The sequence below is a fragment of the Urocampus carinirostris genome, chromosome 6 (assembly GCF_059441175.1).
Source record: "Urocampus carinirostris isolate Australia breed hairy pipefish chromosome 6, RoL_Ucar_1.0, whole genome shotgun sequence".
Lineage (NCBI taxonomy): Eukaryota > Metazoa > Chordata > Actinopteri > Syngnathiformes > Syngnathidae > Urocampus > Urocampus carinirostris.
Window position 1 is genome coordinate 18,829,403 of NC_142354.1, and position 15,370 is coordinate 18,844,772.

The 15,370-nt window shown below is 40.1% G+C and overlaps 1 protein-coding gene across 1 annotated transcript in view; it reads left to right on the forward strand.

Annotated features, from left to right (window-relative positions):
• Positions 1-1,942: 1,942 nt before the first annotated feature.
• Positions 1,943-15,370, forward strand: part of tex264b (testis expressed 264, ER-phagy receptor b) — a 63,182-nt gene continuing 49,754 nt past the window's right edge. Inside the window, exon 1 of the mRNA XM_088337147.1 lies at positions 1,943-2,388. Coding sequence (XP_088193273.1) covers positions 2,134-2,388 — 255 coding nt within the window. The 5' untranslated portion in view covers positions 1,943-2,133. The remainder of the gene's footprint in view (positions 2,389-15,370) is intronic.

Genomic DNA, 15,370 nt, shown 5'->3' on the forward strand with positions numbered 1-15,370 from the left:
AAACGGCGTTAAGATCCGGATTTTTGAATTGAACAACGGAAGCCAGCTCCCCATCAATAAGGAGCCGATTACCTTTCTGTCATTTTCTCTCTCTTTCTCTGCCTTTCACTTATTCTCTCGCTTTCTTTCTCTCTCTTTCTCGGTCTGTTTATCATTATTTCTCTTTCTTGCTTTCTTACTTTCTTGCTTTCTTGCGTTCATTCATTTATTCTCTCTTGTTCTCTCTTATTCTTTCGTATTCTCTCTCTCTTTCTTCCCCTTTCTCTCACTTTCTTTCTCCCCGCTTTTTCTCTCTTATCTTTCTCTCTCTTTCTTATCTCTCTCTTATCTCTCTCACTCTTTCTTTCTCTCTGTCCCTTTATCTTCCTCTCTTTCAGTCTCACTGTCTCTTTATTTCTCTCTCTTCTAGCTCTCTTTCTCTCTCCCTCTCCCTCTCTCTCTTGAAGGTGCGTGTGACTGGTCAATATTAGTGGCGTCATCTTTATGTCGCCTGCTTAGTCCAAACAATTTGAAAGTTTAAAATAGATAGATAGATAGATAGATACTTTATTCATCCCCGAAGGGAATTTAACATTTCCAGCAGCATCCCTGAGCTGAGAACAATACAATAATAAAGCAAAAAGAATACAATATACAAATACCCAGTGTGACGTGCATATGCCCACTGTAGCGTGTTATATAGAATAACTAAATAGTGCTACACAGAATACATATTGCAATAAGATTCGGTAATATGCAATGTAGGTGGTAAGCGTAGGTAAGCGTTCACTGTATATCTAAACTATAAAGGCTACTATAATATAGAAACATGATTTCCAAATTAATTTAATTGATTCATAATGTTTCTTTAGGGCAGCACGGCGGCACAGTGGTTAGCGCGTGTGTTGCACATTTCTGCTGTCATCAGATCAAACCTGTGTGCAGTTTGCATATTCTCCCCGTGCTTGTGTTGGTTTCCTCCGGGCACTCCAGTTTCCTCCCACATTCCAAAAACATGCATGTCAGGTAAAGACGACGGTCCAGGTGTGAATGAGCGAGTGAATTGTCTGTCCCTGTGTGTCTTGCGACTATCTGGCAAGCAGTTCAGGGTGTCCCCTGCCCACTGCCATTTTCCAAAGTAGACGCACAGAGAACACAAGAAAAACGGATAAGTGGTTAGAAATCAAGCCAAAACCTCAGCTCCAGAAGAAAAATTAAAAGAAGCTAACAAAATGTATGACGCTACAAAACGTAAACGTACATTAAAAACATTGTGGAAAGAGGAGTTCACGTCATAGTAGACGACGCAACGCAAACATTGCATGAATGAAGATGAGTAAATACAGGAACATACTGATGGCAGATGGAATACAGCGATGTCATATACATGCAATCAATGTTATAAGTACATTTATAATAAACGTATTTTTTAAAGTGTTGTTCTGTTATATATTCTGATTATCAATCCTTAATACCTTGCAACAACGAAATTTTTTTTGCGATTAGTCGTCTTATTGCGTTTCAAGTTGTGAAAAATGGGGCAGGCAACTTTATAGCTGGGCCGGAAACTTTTCAGAGTTGTCTGCCCTTGTGTCCGGTAACTTTTTGTCACGAGTTTCAGACACTGTTGGTAATACATCATTTAAAAAAAACAAATATAGCAAAAGAAGCCGATCGACATGGCTCTCTTCAAAGAGCTGAGCCGAAAAAGACGAATCTTTAAAAAGATCCGGAATTCCCAACACTATAACAAACAAACCAAGGAAACTTAGCGACCATTGTCACTGAACATTGTATGTACCTTTCCGTTTTGTTCAAACAGTATACATATTTGTTCTTAATTTGATAGTGTTATAGAGTTGTGATGGATTATAAAAAATAATTTGATCAATAAGAGTGCGTTTCTTTGGTTAGTGTTAAAAACAATTATTCCTCCCCTTCATTCCCGGACACTAATGGTACATTCCAGGAAGTTTCATTCATCCAGCCACCAGGTGGTTTATATGCTAAATATATCATGAATTGTAGTTCTCATTGAACGAGGAATTATTTATATTTTTGTTGACACAGTAGTGGCTTTATCCTACATTTTTTCATAATTGACAATGTTTAATATATTTTAAAGCCAGTGAAGGACTTCTCCTGCTTATTATTATGTTAGAGTGGACGAGTCTGTGTGCGGTTTTTAGCTCGGTGGTCACTCTTTTGTTACTAACGGGTTACTTTTTGTACTCCGGAATTTTGTCAGAAATTGTAATATTATCTGGCTCTCCTCCTATAAAAAATGTAATGATTGTATACAAGTTTCAAGAAGGGCCGTATAAAAAATGTCCCGAATTGTTTAAAGAAACCAACAGTATCGGACCTGGGCTTCCTTGTATAGGAATTTTCTATGATGATCCTAAAAAGGTAAGTTCAACACGTCATGCCTTTTATAGAAAATGAGCTGATTTCTGTATTTATACCTCAAGTTAGATTTATTTTGGGGATGACATACAATACATAAATTGAGTCACTAGATGGCGACATCACATTTCTTGATCTTAGGCATCAAAATCAAGAGTCTCAAGGTGGGGCATCTTGTATTTATTTCCCCAAAACATTTATCATACCATAAATATCCATCAATCCATACTCTATCTGCACTGCTTATCCTCAGTAGGGTCGCAGGGGTGCTGGAGCCCAGCTGTCCTCAGGCAGTGAGCAGGGGACACCCTGAACTGGTTGCTAGCAAGTTTGGGGCACACAGTGACAGACAACACATTCGCTCATTTACACCTAGCGACAATTTGGACCATGCACGTTTTTGGAATGTGGGAGGAAACTGGAGTGCCTGGAGGAAACTCACGCATACACGGGGAGAACATGCAAACTCCGCAAGAAGAGATCCGCAGGTCCGAGAGCGTTCTCCATTCGGTCCTGTGGAATGCTCTTCCCCCTATGATTCGATCTGCAACCTCAGTGGAACTGTTTAAATCTAGGCTTGAAACACACTTCTATTCAATAGCACACAAATAACCGATATTTTATGTTGACAATATCTATGTATTATCTGTTATTACAACATTTATTGCAGCCTGACACACAATACATAAATTGAGTCACTAGATGGCGACATCACATTTCTTGATCTTAGGCATCAAAATCAAGAGTCTCAAGGTGGGGCATCTTGTATTTATTTCCCCAAAACACATTCATCATACCATAAATATCCATCAATCCATACTCTATCTGCACTGCTTATCCTCAGTAGGGTCGCAGGGGTGCTGGAGCCCAGCTGTCCTCAGGCAGTGAGCAGGGGACACCCTGAACTGGTTGCTAGCAAGTTGCAGGGCACACCGTGACAGGCAACACATTCGCTCATTTACACCTAGCGACAATTTGGACCATGCACGTTTTTGGAATGTGGGAGGAAACTGGAGTGCCTGGAGGAAACTCACGCATACACGGGGAGAACATGCAAACTCCGCAAGAAGAGATCCGCAGGTCCAAGAGCGTTCTCCATTCGGTCCTGTGGAATGCTCTTCCCCCTATGATTCGATCTGCAACCTCAGTGGAACTGTTTAAATCTAGGCTTGAAACACACTTCTATTCAATAGCATATAAATAACCGATATTTTATGTTGACAATATCTGTGTATTATCTGTTATTACAACATCCATTGCAGCCTGGTCATCCTGGAATGGGGATTAATTACCACATGTGCGGTCTCTTCTCAAGGTTTTTTCATTTTCCTCATGTTGAGGTTTTTGAGTTTTTTTTCCTTGCCCTCGTGTTTGCTTTAGATTAGGGGATGGTCTAATAATAGTCTGTATTAATAGTCTGTGGTTTGCAATAATCTGTACAGCCCTTAGAGACTCTTTGTGATTAAGGGCTATACAAATAAGTATGACTTGACTTGACTTAAGGCTGGTAGCTGGATTTGATCTCATGACCCCAGAACTGTGCTGCAGACGTGCTAACCACCCAGCCGCCGTGCCGCCACGATAAATATTCTTGTAATTGTTGCATGACAAAATCGGTATGGATCATAAAAATAATGAAATGGTTCCAGACAGTCTTAGTCGATGTAGATGATAAGACATCTGGACAGTCTGTGTACTAGAATTGCAATTAGAATTGTCTTTATTGCCATTGTTCGAAGTTGGTGAACATTGTTTACAACAAGACATGGCTGGCACTTCGGAATAAACACTTAATAAGGACTTAAAAGATAAATAAGATAAAACAAATGTCGGGATAAAAGGGCAAAGGATTTACGACAGGGGTATTCATACGTTTCAGAAAGCGGGCTAGATTAGGTAACATGAAAAGTGTGAGGGGCGACTGTTTAGCCTGGCATTCTTTGAACAGTTTTTAATAAATTTACCTTTCGTGAAAGGTTTACGGTGCTTAGTGATCAGCGTCGCGACCTTGTAGCTCGCCTTTGTTGCTCGTCTTTGTAGCATTTTCATTTGACTCGCTGGGTCTTGTGAAAAAACCTTCCTGTGTCGTTAAAACAGATTCCAGTTGCTTCACCTTTTAATAGTGTTCATTTCCAGTTAGTTTTGTGTAGTCTGCATGTTTTGTCTGGCAGTGCCTCTGGATAGTGTATTCTTAAAAAAAACAGACAAAGTCTCTTGGCAAATTAGGTAGAGACAGTTGTTTCAGATTTCGGTGAAATAAATTGTCCAATTTCCTCTTGTCCTGGAAATGGCAGCCCTCACAGTCATCTTTCTTTTTTTTCACAGTTACCACGTGGGAAATTGGGTGGGCTACATTTCTAACAGAAAGCCAAGGGCAAATTGCATTATTTACATAACTACTACTGCTAATGCCACCATCTCGTGAGATGGTAAATGTATTTTTTATACACTTTTTCATTCTTCGGTCACCATTATTGGCAGGCCACATTTTGATTTCATGACAGAGGCAAGCAAAAATTTGATCATGGACCGTAATTGGCCCCCGAAACTTGGACATGGCTAATTTACAAGATAGTACTTGGAGACAGGGCATCAACAAACTTATATTTTAATAAATCTGTTGTCTGCCGATGATGTTTTTTGATTGTTTGGAAAACTAAACTGTTCCTGTTTAAATCTATGTCTGGTAAAACAGAACACTAGTTCAATTGAGAAAAAACATTTTATTGTATTTAAACATTTAACATTTTTGTTAAATAAAGTTTGAATAAAAAATAGTGAAGTAAGTTCAGCTACTCCTTTTACCTATAACTGGGAAATGATTAATGTTCTTATTGTCATTGTAGTCAAGATATTTACGAACTCAGGACCAAGAATAATTCTTAAAGGTGGAGTGTGTCGTTTCAGGTGTCCTTAAAAAGTTGAAAGTTAAATATTTTGTCTTACTCATGCCCAACTGAGTTCAACGAGCCCTTATGCTTTATTTTCCACTGCACCTATCTGCTCTATTATTATTTTAAGAAAAATGGTTGAGGGCGGAACACTCCAGGTAAGAGGTGCTGTGTCGGTGCTGGGGACCGACATCATGCTTGTCTGCGTTTTTTTTCTTTTTTTCTGTTTGTTAATGTAGCATGAAAATGGTGAAAGTAAGAAAAGGCCTGCTTCAAGGAGAGTCCATAAACAAACATTAACCTCTTAAAAGATGAAAAGAGAGTTTATTCAAGTACGTCTAAAAAAATGCACGTACTTGTGATGGAGCTGACTCGGGCTGCAATGAGGACACAAGCCAGTAGATGGGGGGAGTAAGTAATAAAGTTCTGAAATCTGTCCCGCTGCTTTAAACAATGTCAGCTCACATGTCATTTCCTGTTGACCTCAGGAAGGTTTTACGAAGTATCCGAATCCTCTTACTCATTGTTCATTTATTACAAACTAATCAAGTCAAGTCACATTTATTTATACAGCCCTTGATCACAAAAATGTCTCAAAGGACTGCACAGGATTACAATTAAACAATTACCTGATCTTAAACCAACATGCGGGCTAGGAACAACTCAAAACTTCAGCGTGAGGAAAAAGAAAAACCTTGAGGAGGGACCTCACAAGTGGTAATCCCCCTTTCAGGATGACCAGGGTGAATTAGATTTAGCATTACAGTTCACAAACATGGTAAACATTAGTTAACATGTTGAAAATTTGTCCGGAAAGTGCATGACAGCAACAACGCCCCCATCCTGTAAACTAGTCCAGATTGTTTTTCCTCTCCTTTTAAATGTCACATGTAAAATGTACTGGGATGGAATCATTTGATGTTTTCCTTCCTTCTGTTTATGAAAGCTTAACCCAACATATCTGAGGCTCTGCACAGTATGCAATAATATCCATTAGAACCGCTTCTGACACCTAATCCTGGACACGCTTTGGAGTCTTCCAACTCATGCAGTGCATTTTTCAACTCGTGTTTCTAGCAGATGTTATTTATTTTACAATGGTCTGAATTCAAGCAGAACTATACATGTAGAAAGGAATTTATTACCTTGTAATGATAAATGGTATACATAGAATAGAATATTCCTTTATTGTCATTGTTACAAAATGGGTTAACATATTGTGACAACGAAATTGGGCATGACATTCCAGTTCACACATTCACCTTGAGGTAAAAAAGCATACCAAACTGTATGTAACATGGCTTTGGCTACACGATAACATACAGAAAGACAGATATCAAACCTTGTTAGAAAGAAAAGTTATCTACTGGGGTGTCAAAAATAAACTTTAGTCAAACAGTTCATCATTTTGTTTATATAAAGTTGGCTAGATGTAACAAATCTCTCACTAAACCCATTTAAAGCCCTATTTTAATGTGGTTCTTAACATGGTTTACCCTGTAATGTAGTTGTGCCTTAAAATTCAAATTACAAATTCATTTACAAAGAAGTCACCTAAAGGATCTAAATAACAAAATAAAAAAGTGAATTGAGATAAGTAACTCAACTAACTTTACAAAAGGAAGATATTTGACACAGTAGTTTTTCCTTTAGAAAATAGTAATCAAGCTGTTTGTTGATACCCTTATAAGCAGATGGTAGTCACCAAAAAAAAGTCAATTTTTTTTTAGTCACTGGGACCTGTTTACGGCCAGACCACCCTGAGAACACCCAATATCAGGAAGCTAAGCAGTGTTGGGCCTAGTTAATACTTGGACGGGAGACCACCTGAGAATACCAGGTGCTGTAAATCGGTCATTTGGCACATGTTCTGCTGCAACAGCACTGACTGTACCCACCCGGTACAGTGGGTGCAAATGGATTTCCCTCAGGGGACCAAACACATTCAATTATTATTATTAAAAACAGTCATCATGAGATGGAATACCTGGAAATGCAGTTTATACAGGGGGCCTAGGTATACACACTACATTTAGGGATCAGAATTTTCCGCGGATCCGCGGATTTCCGCTGTTTTTGAACCCCAAAGGTCATTCCCGTAAATCGTCTAAATTCGATGAGAAAATATTTTGGGGGGGTGAGGTATGATACGTGACTGTTTCATCACCCCAAGTTAGCAGTTAGAGATCGCGAGAAAAATCGGCAAAAAGAAGCGCAGCGCATAAGATCTAGAACACACAACAAATAGATGGACTCCTACCATTGGTCGATAGGTTCGCTGATAACCAATCAGCGGAGCTTTTGTTCAGAGCATTGGCTTTCTCAAACATGGCGCTCCTTCCGGTCTTTTCAAACGGTGAAATGAGTGTTTGAAAAAGTAAATGTGAAAATATTAAGAAAAGAAGACGAGGCTTTTGTCTCAGAGATTGATAAAGGAATCAAGAATAAATTTAAGTGATCATGGCTGGAGAAGACTGTCACAGTCTGACATGTATTTTCTTTAAGCATGTTCAGTTTGTGCATTCTATTTTCAAATTAATGATGAATGGTTATTAATGTATATATTTTCATATATATTGTTGATTAGTAGCTAAATACAAGGTCCATCTTCATCATCAAAACACAACAACAATGGTGATGGTTGTAACATTGTAATCCCCCAATTGTTTTAAACATCTTAAAACTGAAAAAAATACATGGTTTCTGTTTTGTTGGATTTAATTCATTCTAGTGCAATTTTCACATAGCAAATAAGATAAATGCCGTTGGCTTCGGGTGGGTTTGCCCCCGTGAGCCCCCCACCGGGCTCCGCCCTGGACCTGGCCGGGGCCTGCGGCCCCTGGACCCTGGCTATTTCAGCTGAAAATGAAAATCTCCATTCTGATCCCTGTACATTGAGTGTGGAAAAAATGAACATAGTTACAGTATTACTATGTAGCGAAACAGATGAATGGCTTTTTTTTGTCAATCTCAATCAGATGAGCGTGTACAACCTAAATGCTTGCTGAACGAATCAATGAATCCCTAATTTCACAGATTTACTGTTTACCAAATTTACACACGCATGTACATAGAATAGAATAGAATAGAATATGCCTTTATTGTCATTGTTACAACATGGGATATGCTGTGACAACGAAATTGGACGACTCCAGTTCCACATTTACAGTGAGGATAAGGAAACAAAGAGATAAAGGAACAAAGTACTAACTGACTTTGTTGTAAGTAGGCTTTGTTTTCCTCCGGGGGGGTGGGGGGCTTTTGATGAGAGGGGTGAGGGTCAAACAGAGTTGCTGGATACAACTGGAATGTTGGATGTTTGATCTTACATTACACATTACACATAGTCCAGTGTTTTTCTGAATTGCTCAGTCCACAATTGAATGGATTTGGGAGTACAGTCCATAAACATGCCCAATTAAAGTCGCCGTCGACGATAAAGCTCCGTTGGGGTGTGCAAGCTGCTGTTTATTGATAGCAGCGGGCAGGAGATTTAGCGCTATGCTAACGTTAGCATCCGGTGAAACGGTTAGCGGTGGAAAGTAAACAGCGAACACAAAGACCACAGTTAACTCTCCCGGTACCTAGAAGGGTCTGCACGATACTGCTAGAAACTCCATATCGAGTGAGCAGTGTGTGTCAATGGTTCGGCTGTTATTGTAGCGCGTAGTCTCCAACCCCTGTTTTTACCGGAGTCTTCGTCTCGTTCGAGCCGGTGATGTAATGCGGCGTCGGGAAAGCCAAGAGTCCGTGATGACAAAAAAAATACTCCAATTCCAGACGTTGTTGGTGGCGATCCGCAGCTCAAATTCACTCATTGTGGACGATGGATCTGGCGTTGGTTGAACATGCTTGAGAGCGCTGGTCTGTGTGGTGTGCTTTACCCTTGTTTTTCCATGAAATTGGTTTTGTTGGCACACGAAAATGTGTGGTTGCAATTATTTTTTAATCTTTCCTCTAATTGTTGTCAGCTTCCCCTTGTTCTTGCGAGTTGTCCTATAACCTGCTACTCGAACAACCCAGACTTTTGAATACTAGAGTAGACGGAAGAAGTCGTCGCTCTGAAGTTCCTGACAATTAGGCTAGCACATGGTGGTAGCACTGAAAGGTCTCAGCCAACTCGTGATTCAAGTTCAAATAATTGGTGTAATGATCTCAGCTCATTAGCGTTCAATCCGCCAGTTGCTTTCATTCTTAGACAGGAACACCAGAGAGTGCTCTGAAATAGGAGGACCCCTGTTTGGTGTTTAACTGGGGAGTTACTTGCTATTGATGTTAGCGGTGAGAAGACTTTTCAAAAGATATGGTTGACAGGGGAGAAGTGTCTGAATGACTGCCGGGGTCCCCTGACTTGTTTTTCCCATAGCTTTTTCTCACGTTTACCACGGCTAATTATATCCTCCGGGGAAACAAAAGACCTCAACAAGAAATAAAGTTGGTACTGTTACGGTTGCCATGGACACAGGGCTGGAGTGGTTCTTTTTGTTTCCCCCTAAAAAGCAATGACATATTCCGGGCTCATGAATTCCACCCCCCTGACAACTTTTCAATTTCAAGTGGTGTTTCCCTGACCTAATGCAAGCTCCTTTACTGCCCTGGGGCTCACTTCATCCTCGAAGAAGATGTTTACTTCCTTTCTACGATCTCATATGCAGTCAAGGTGGATGTTTTGGCATACATTGTCCTCATTAAAATCACTGTTGTTGAGATGACAAGTTGGAATGTTTCAACAAGCCATGCTGAGGTTATAACGTGACGGAAACCGAGGACGAGTAAGTCAGGACATGCGAATTAGTGCAGTTGGCATCCTTTATAGAGGCTGATGAAATAGTCGACAATCTCGCTAATGCTGTCTCTGACAGAAAGTCCATGCAAAAGTACTTTATATGCGAGGGAATAGCTTGCCTTTACCCTTCTGTTGCCTCCCTAAATCATAATGAACATTTTAATTCAATCTCAATGAGCTACTTGGATTAACATTTGTTCCTTGTTATTGTGTTTGAGAAAGTATCAATGTCTACCATTGTACATTTCATTCTATTTTTTCTGTTTTTTTGAATTGCATTGTCTCTATTGTCACTGATATCAATATTGTGAAAAATGGAATGCAACAAGATTATACATGGCACTCCAGGGTAAGCATGTACTGTACTAAAGACTTTAAAGAGAACAATAAGATAAAAGACTTTCAGGTTATTCAATCATTCATTTTCTTACAAGGGTCGCGAGGACTGTCAGGCGAAATGGGCAAAAATATTTAGAAAGTAGTGCTTAGAGACTGGCCTTAGTTATAATAGTGCGTTAAAAGGTACCATAACAGTAGTTAAATAACATTTAGCAGTAACAAACCCAAAAGAATCCCAAATAAGCCGCAAAATATATATTTTGACAGCTATGTGAGCTTGTTTGGGGTGGTGATGACCCAGGGAAAAAAAGTCTCTCTCAGCCTGTTAGTCCTTGTTTTAAGGGACCTGTAGCGCCTACCAGTCATAGACAAAATGACTAGGGGTGGGTAACGTATCATCACATCCAGTCATCCATCCATTTTCCCCGCTTATCTGGGGTCGGGTTGCGAGGACAGCAGCCTCGGCAAGGGAAGCCTTGACCTCCCTATCCACAGCCAGTTCGTCCAGCTCTTCCAAAAGGATCTTGGGGCGTTCCTAGGCCAGGCTAGTGACGTAGTCTTTCCGGCCTCTCCTGCGTCATCCCCGGGGCACCCTGCCGGTGGGACACCTCGCTAGGGAAGCCTCCAGGAGGCATCTTTATCAGATGCCCAAGCCAACTCAACTGGCTCCTCTCAATGTGGAGGGGCAGCAGCTCTTCACTAAGTCCCTGTCAGATGACCACGCTTCTCTTCTTATCTCTACGGGAGAGCCCAGCCACCCTGCGGAGGAAACTCATTCTCATCTCTTTCTTTTGGCCATTACCCACAGTTCATGAGAATAGGTGAGGTTAGGGACGTCGATTGACCAGTAAATTAAGAGTTTTGTCTATCGGCCGAGCTCCTTCTTCACCACGACGGACGGTACAAAGTCCGCATCAAGTCCGCATTATGGCTGACGCTGCACTGATCTGTCTGTCGGTCTTCCGTTCTATCTTTCCCTCACTTGTGAACAAGACCCCGAGATACTTGAACTCCTCCACTTGGTAGTGGGTCACATCCCCATCCCGGAATGAGCATGCCACCCTTTTCCGTCTGAGAACCATGACCTCAGCTTTGGAGCTGCTAATCTCCATCCTGGCTGCTACTCACTCTGCTGTGAACCACTCCAGTGAGAGCTGAAGATCATGGCTGGAGGAGGCCAACAGCACCACATCATCTACAAAAAGCAGAGATGCAATGCTGAGGCTCCCAAAACAGTCCCTCCCCCTGCTAAGCCTGTGCCTAGAAATTCTGTCCATAAAAGTTATAAAGTTATATTATCACAGTTTAAAACGATACATATTTAATCCCAATTTTTCTAAATATTTGCTTGTGTCCGACCATTTTTCTGGTATGATGCACAAAAATGGTATTTTGGATGCAATATTCGGTCTTGTCAGGTATAAAAGTAGAAATGTGATCATTTTCATGGTTAAACTAGCATTGGACAAGATGTGCAAACCATGAGATTAAATAGCCACTATGCTAACATTAAAAGTTCCTTGCTAGCAGCTGCCACCAGCAATGTTTGCTTTAGCTTCTTTACCTAAGCATTAGGATTTCCTACAAGCCTCAGCGACACTAATATTAGTGGCTAGCATTGGTGGAGATTTTGAAACTTGTGACTTCCGGAACCTCTGATGATGCCCCTGATAAAATTGCTGAATCCTAGTCTTAGGAGTGCTATCTTGCTAATATAGAGAACATTTTTGACTGTCAATATATTTATCAATGTGTACCGTAAAATTCGGACTATAATGCGCACCTGATTATGAGCTGCACCCTGTACATTTTTGAAGGGAAAACCATTTTGTACATAAATAAGTCGCGCCTGACGATAAGCCGCATGTGCCCACTTTGAATCTTGAAATATCAACAAAGACAGACGGTACACAGAGTTATAATGTTATACAGTACCTTAACCCCTTACCTTTTGATGTCACCAGTCACTGAAATACGTGATGCTACATATAATTGGAACGCTTAAACCATTTCAAAATAAACTCATCAGAGAAACATCACTATGTGTCTTAAACAAGATACTCAAAAACAATATTGCCAGGGTAACTCACCCTAACATGATCTGGCCGTCTTCAACTTCTTTGAATGCCTGTGAAAATGTCTTTGTTTCATCAAGGACAATCCATAGAACCCAATCGTGTAAAATATTTACTCCAAAACACCAAAATGCCAACAGATCAATAGGAATCCGCCTTAAATATTTTTGCTTCATCAAAAGTTCCTTCTTGCAATCTGTTCGTTTCGCTACATTATTTCTGTTTAAAAATAAACAGATTATTTCAAATATGGTACTTAGCCCTCCCCTTTTGATTTGACAGCTTTTCCATGATGAGAGTCTGCTCATGCTAGTTGTATTCATGCACAAAGCGCGAATTCCATTAAACTTGCGTCTTCCTTGATGCATACATCCCTTGTGTCTTACTCTTAACTTTACTGCCCGCGCGCCCCTAATGGCGGTTGGAAAAAAATGCATGAATTAGCTGCATCTTTGCATAAGCCGCAGGGTTGAAAGCTTGGGAAAAAAGCTGCGGCTTATAGTCCGTATTTTAACTCATCCCAAAAGCAAGAATTTTAGGTTCCATTAGCAAAGCAAGATGTTTAAGAAGCAGTTTTGCAGTAGCCTACAAAGGGTCCGCTTTGAGGTAACATCTCTCTGACTGTGTGTTACCTTTTAAATATGATACATAGTGCAAACAGAGGTTACAAGTTTCAGTGTATAATTTTCTGTTTGGGCCAACCAATACATTCCATGTTGTTGGAGTCGATCTACCTTTTAAATATTCAGCAGAGGTTGAAGAACAAAGAAGGTAAAACAATGGCGTTTACACTGGGGAGGTACATTTGCTTTGCATCCAGACAAAACGGATAGTAAAATATTTAAAGTAATCCTTTCTTCACAAAGTGCAATCATAACGAGGCTAAATCAACACATATGAACTTTGGGTTAAGTGCACGACATGCAGAGAAGGAAAACAAGGGGTTCTTGGTTATTGATAAGCCGAGCTGGCTGAAAGCTCCCACAGTGAAATCCTAGAAGATCCATCCTTGATTTCATAAATGTGCGTACAGGGCTGGCTGATTCGTGCGGATCATCTGTAAAGGAGCAATCAAAATAATCCTCATAGTTCACGTGTTTGACACATTGTACCTCAGTTTAGGAAGCGTTTCTCGCATCCTGTGACATCCAATCAGTAGGATTGATTTGGATGTGATGTTAAGATTGCTTCTGGGATCATCCCTCAGTCCACTGAGCGTTATTGAACTCACCTTATATGCTACAGCTCCTCATCCACGGTTTACATTTTTCTGTTAGGCCTTTTTTTTTTTACTGTTATTACTACTCAAGTAAATTTCCAGAAGTCCATATTTCCCCAAATCCTTTTACACCTCTAATGGGTGGCACTAGCTCAGGAGGTGGAGTGCTCGTCTTGTGATCAAAAGGTTGCAGGATTGATTCCCGGCTACTCCATGTATTATGTTGAAGTGTCCTTGGGCAAGACACTGAATGCCCCCAACAAGCAGGTTGGCGCCTTGCACGGCTGACTCCCTATTGGTGTGTGAGTGTGTTTGTGAATGGGCAAGTCAAGTCAAGTCATTTTTATTTGTATAGCCCTTAATCACAATAAGTCTCTAAGGGCTTCACAGATTAGTACAATGTAAAGCACTTTGGGAGGTCTTCATTGACTTGAAAAGCTCTACATTAATGCAGACCATTTACCCATTTTTGCATTGCCCTGGTCTCTATTTTCCATTACATGAATGAACAGTGCAATAATAAACAACAGAAGTGAAGAGTGGATAAACGCTAGTGCTTTTTTTGTGTAATTGTATGTTATGATTTATTGTCGTACGAATTGTAATCTTTTTCTTAGCAGTTCTTTGCACTATTTATCTGCCTTTTTTACCGTTTGATGTCCAATTATCACATGAATAAATATGTGTTAAAATTGATAACATATTAACTTTTCTATTCTTAGTCAAATATAAACACTACATGTAATTCTCCCCCAATATTTATACTATGAATTAAATGGAATTCTATTTAATACATATCAGATAATGGGGATTATTGAATGCAATATTTTCATTAAAGTGATCTTGCCACAAAACCTTGTTTTTTGTAAGCGACACATTCATGAAAATATTACGTTTTTTACATTTGACTGCTGCATAACGTCTTCCGGGCTTTCTTTTAAATATTATGCAAGGGTGTGACTGCAAGTCATGATGAAAAGAAAGACACATTTAATAAGTAAACAATACAAAAAATGTATGCAATGTGTGTGTGTGTATATGTATATATATATATATATATATACATCACAGTGAAGAAAATAAGTATTTGAACACCCTGCTATTTTGATATTTTGTCCACTTAGAAATCATGGAGGGGTCTGAAATATTCTTCATAGGTGCATGTCCACTGTGAGAGAGATAAACTAAAAAGAAAAATCCAGAAACCACAATGCATGATTGTTTTAATTATTTATTTGGTTGATATACCTCCAAATAAGTATTTGAACACCTGAGAAAATGAATGTTAATATTTGATACAGTAGCCTTTGTTTGCTATTTCAGAGGTCAAACGTTTCCTGTAGTCTTTCACCAGGTTTGCACACACTGTAGGAGGGACCTTGGCCTACTCCTCCACACAGATCTTTTCTAGATGAGTCAGGTTTCCGGACTGTCGCTGAGAAACACGGAGTTTGAGCTCCCTCCAAAGATTTTCGATTGGGTTCAGGTCTCGAGACTTCCTGGGCCATGATATAACCTTGATATGGTTCTGACTGAGCCACTCCTTGGTTTTCCTGGCTGTGTGCTGTAGGTCGTTGGCATGTTGGAAGACCCAGGCATGACCCATCTTCAATGCTCTGACTGTGGGAAGGAGGTTGTTCCCCAGAATCTCACAATACACAGCCCCAGTCACCCT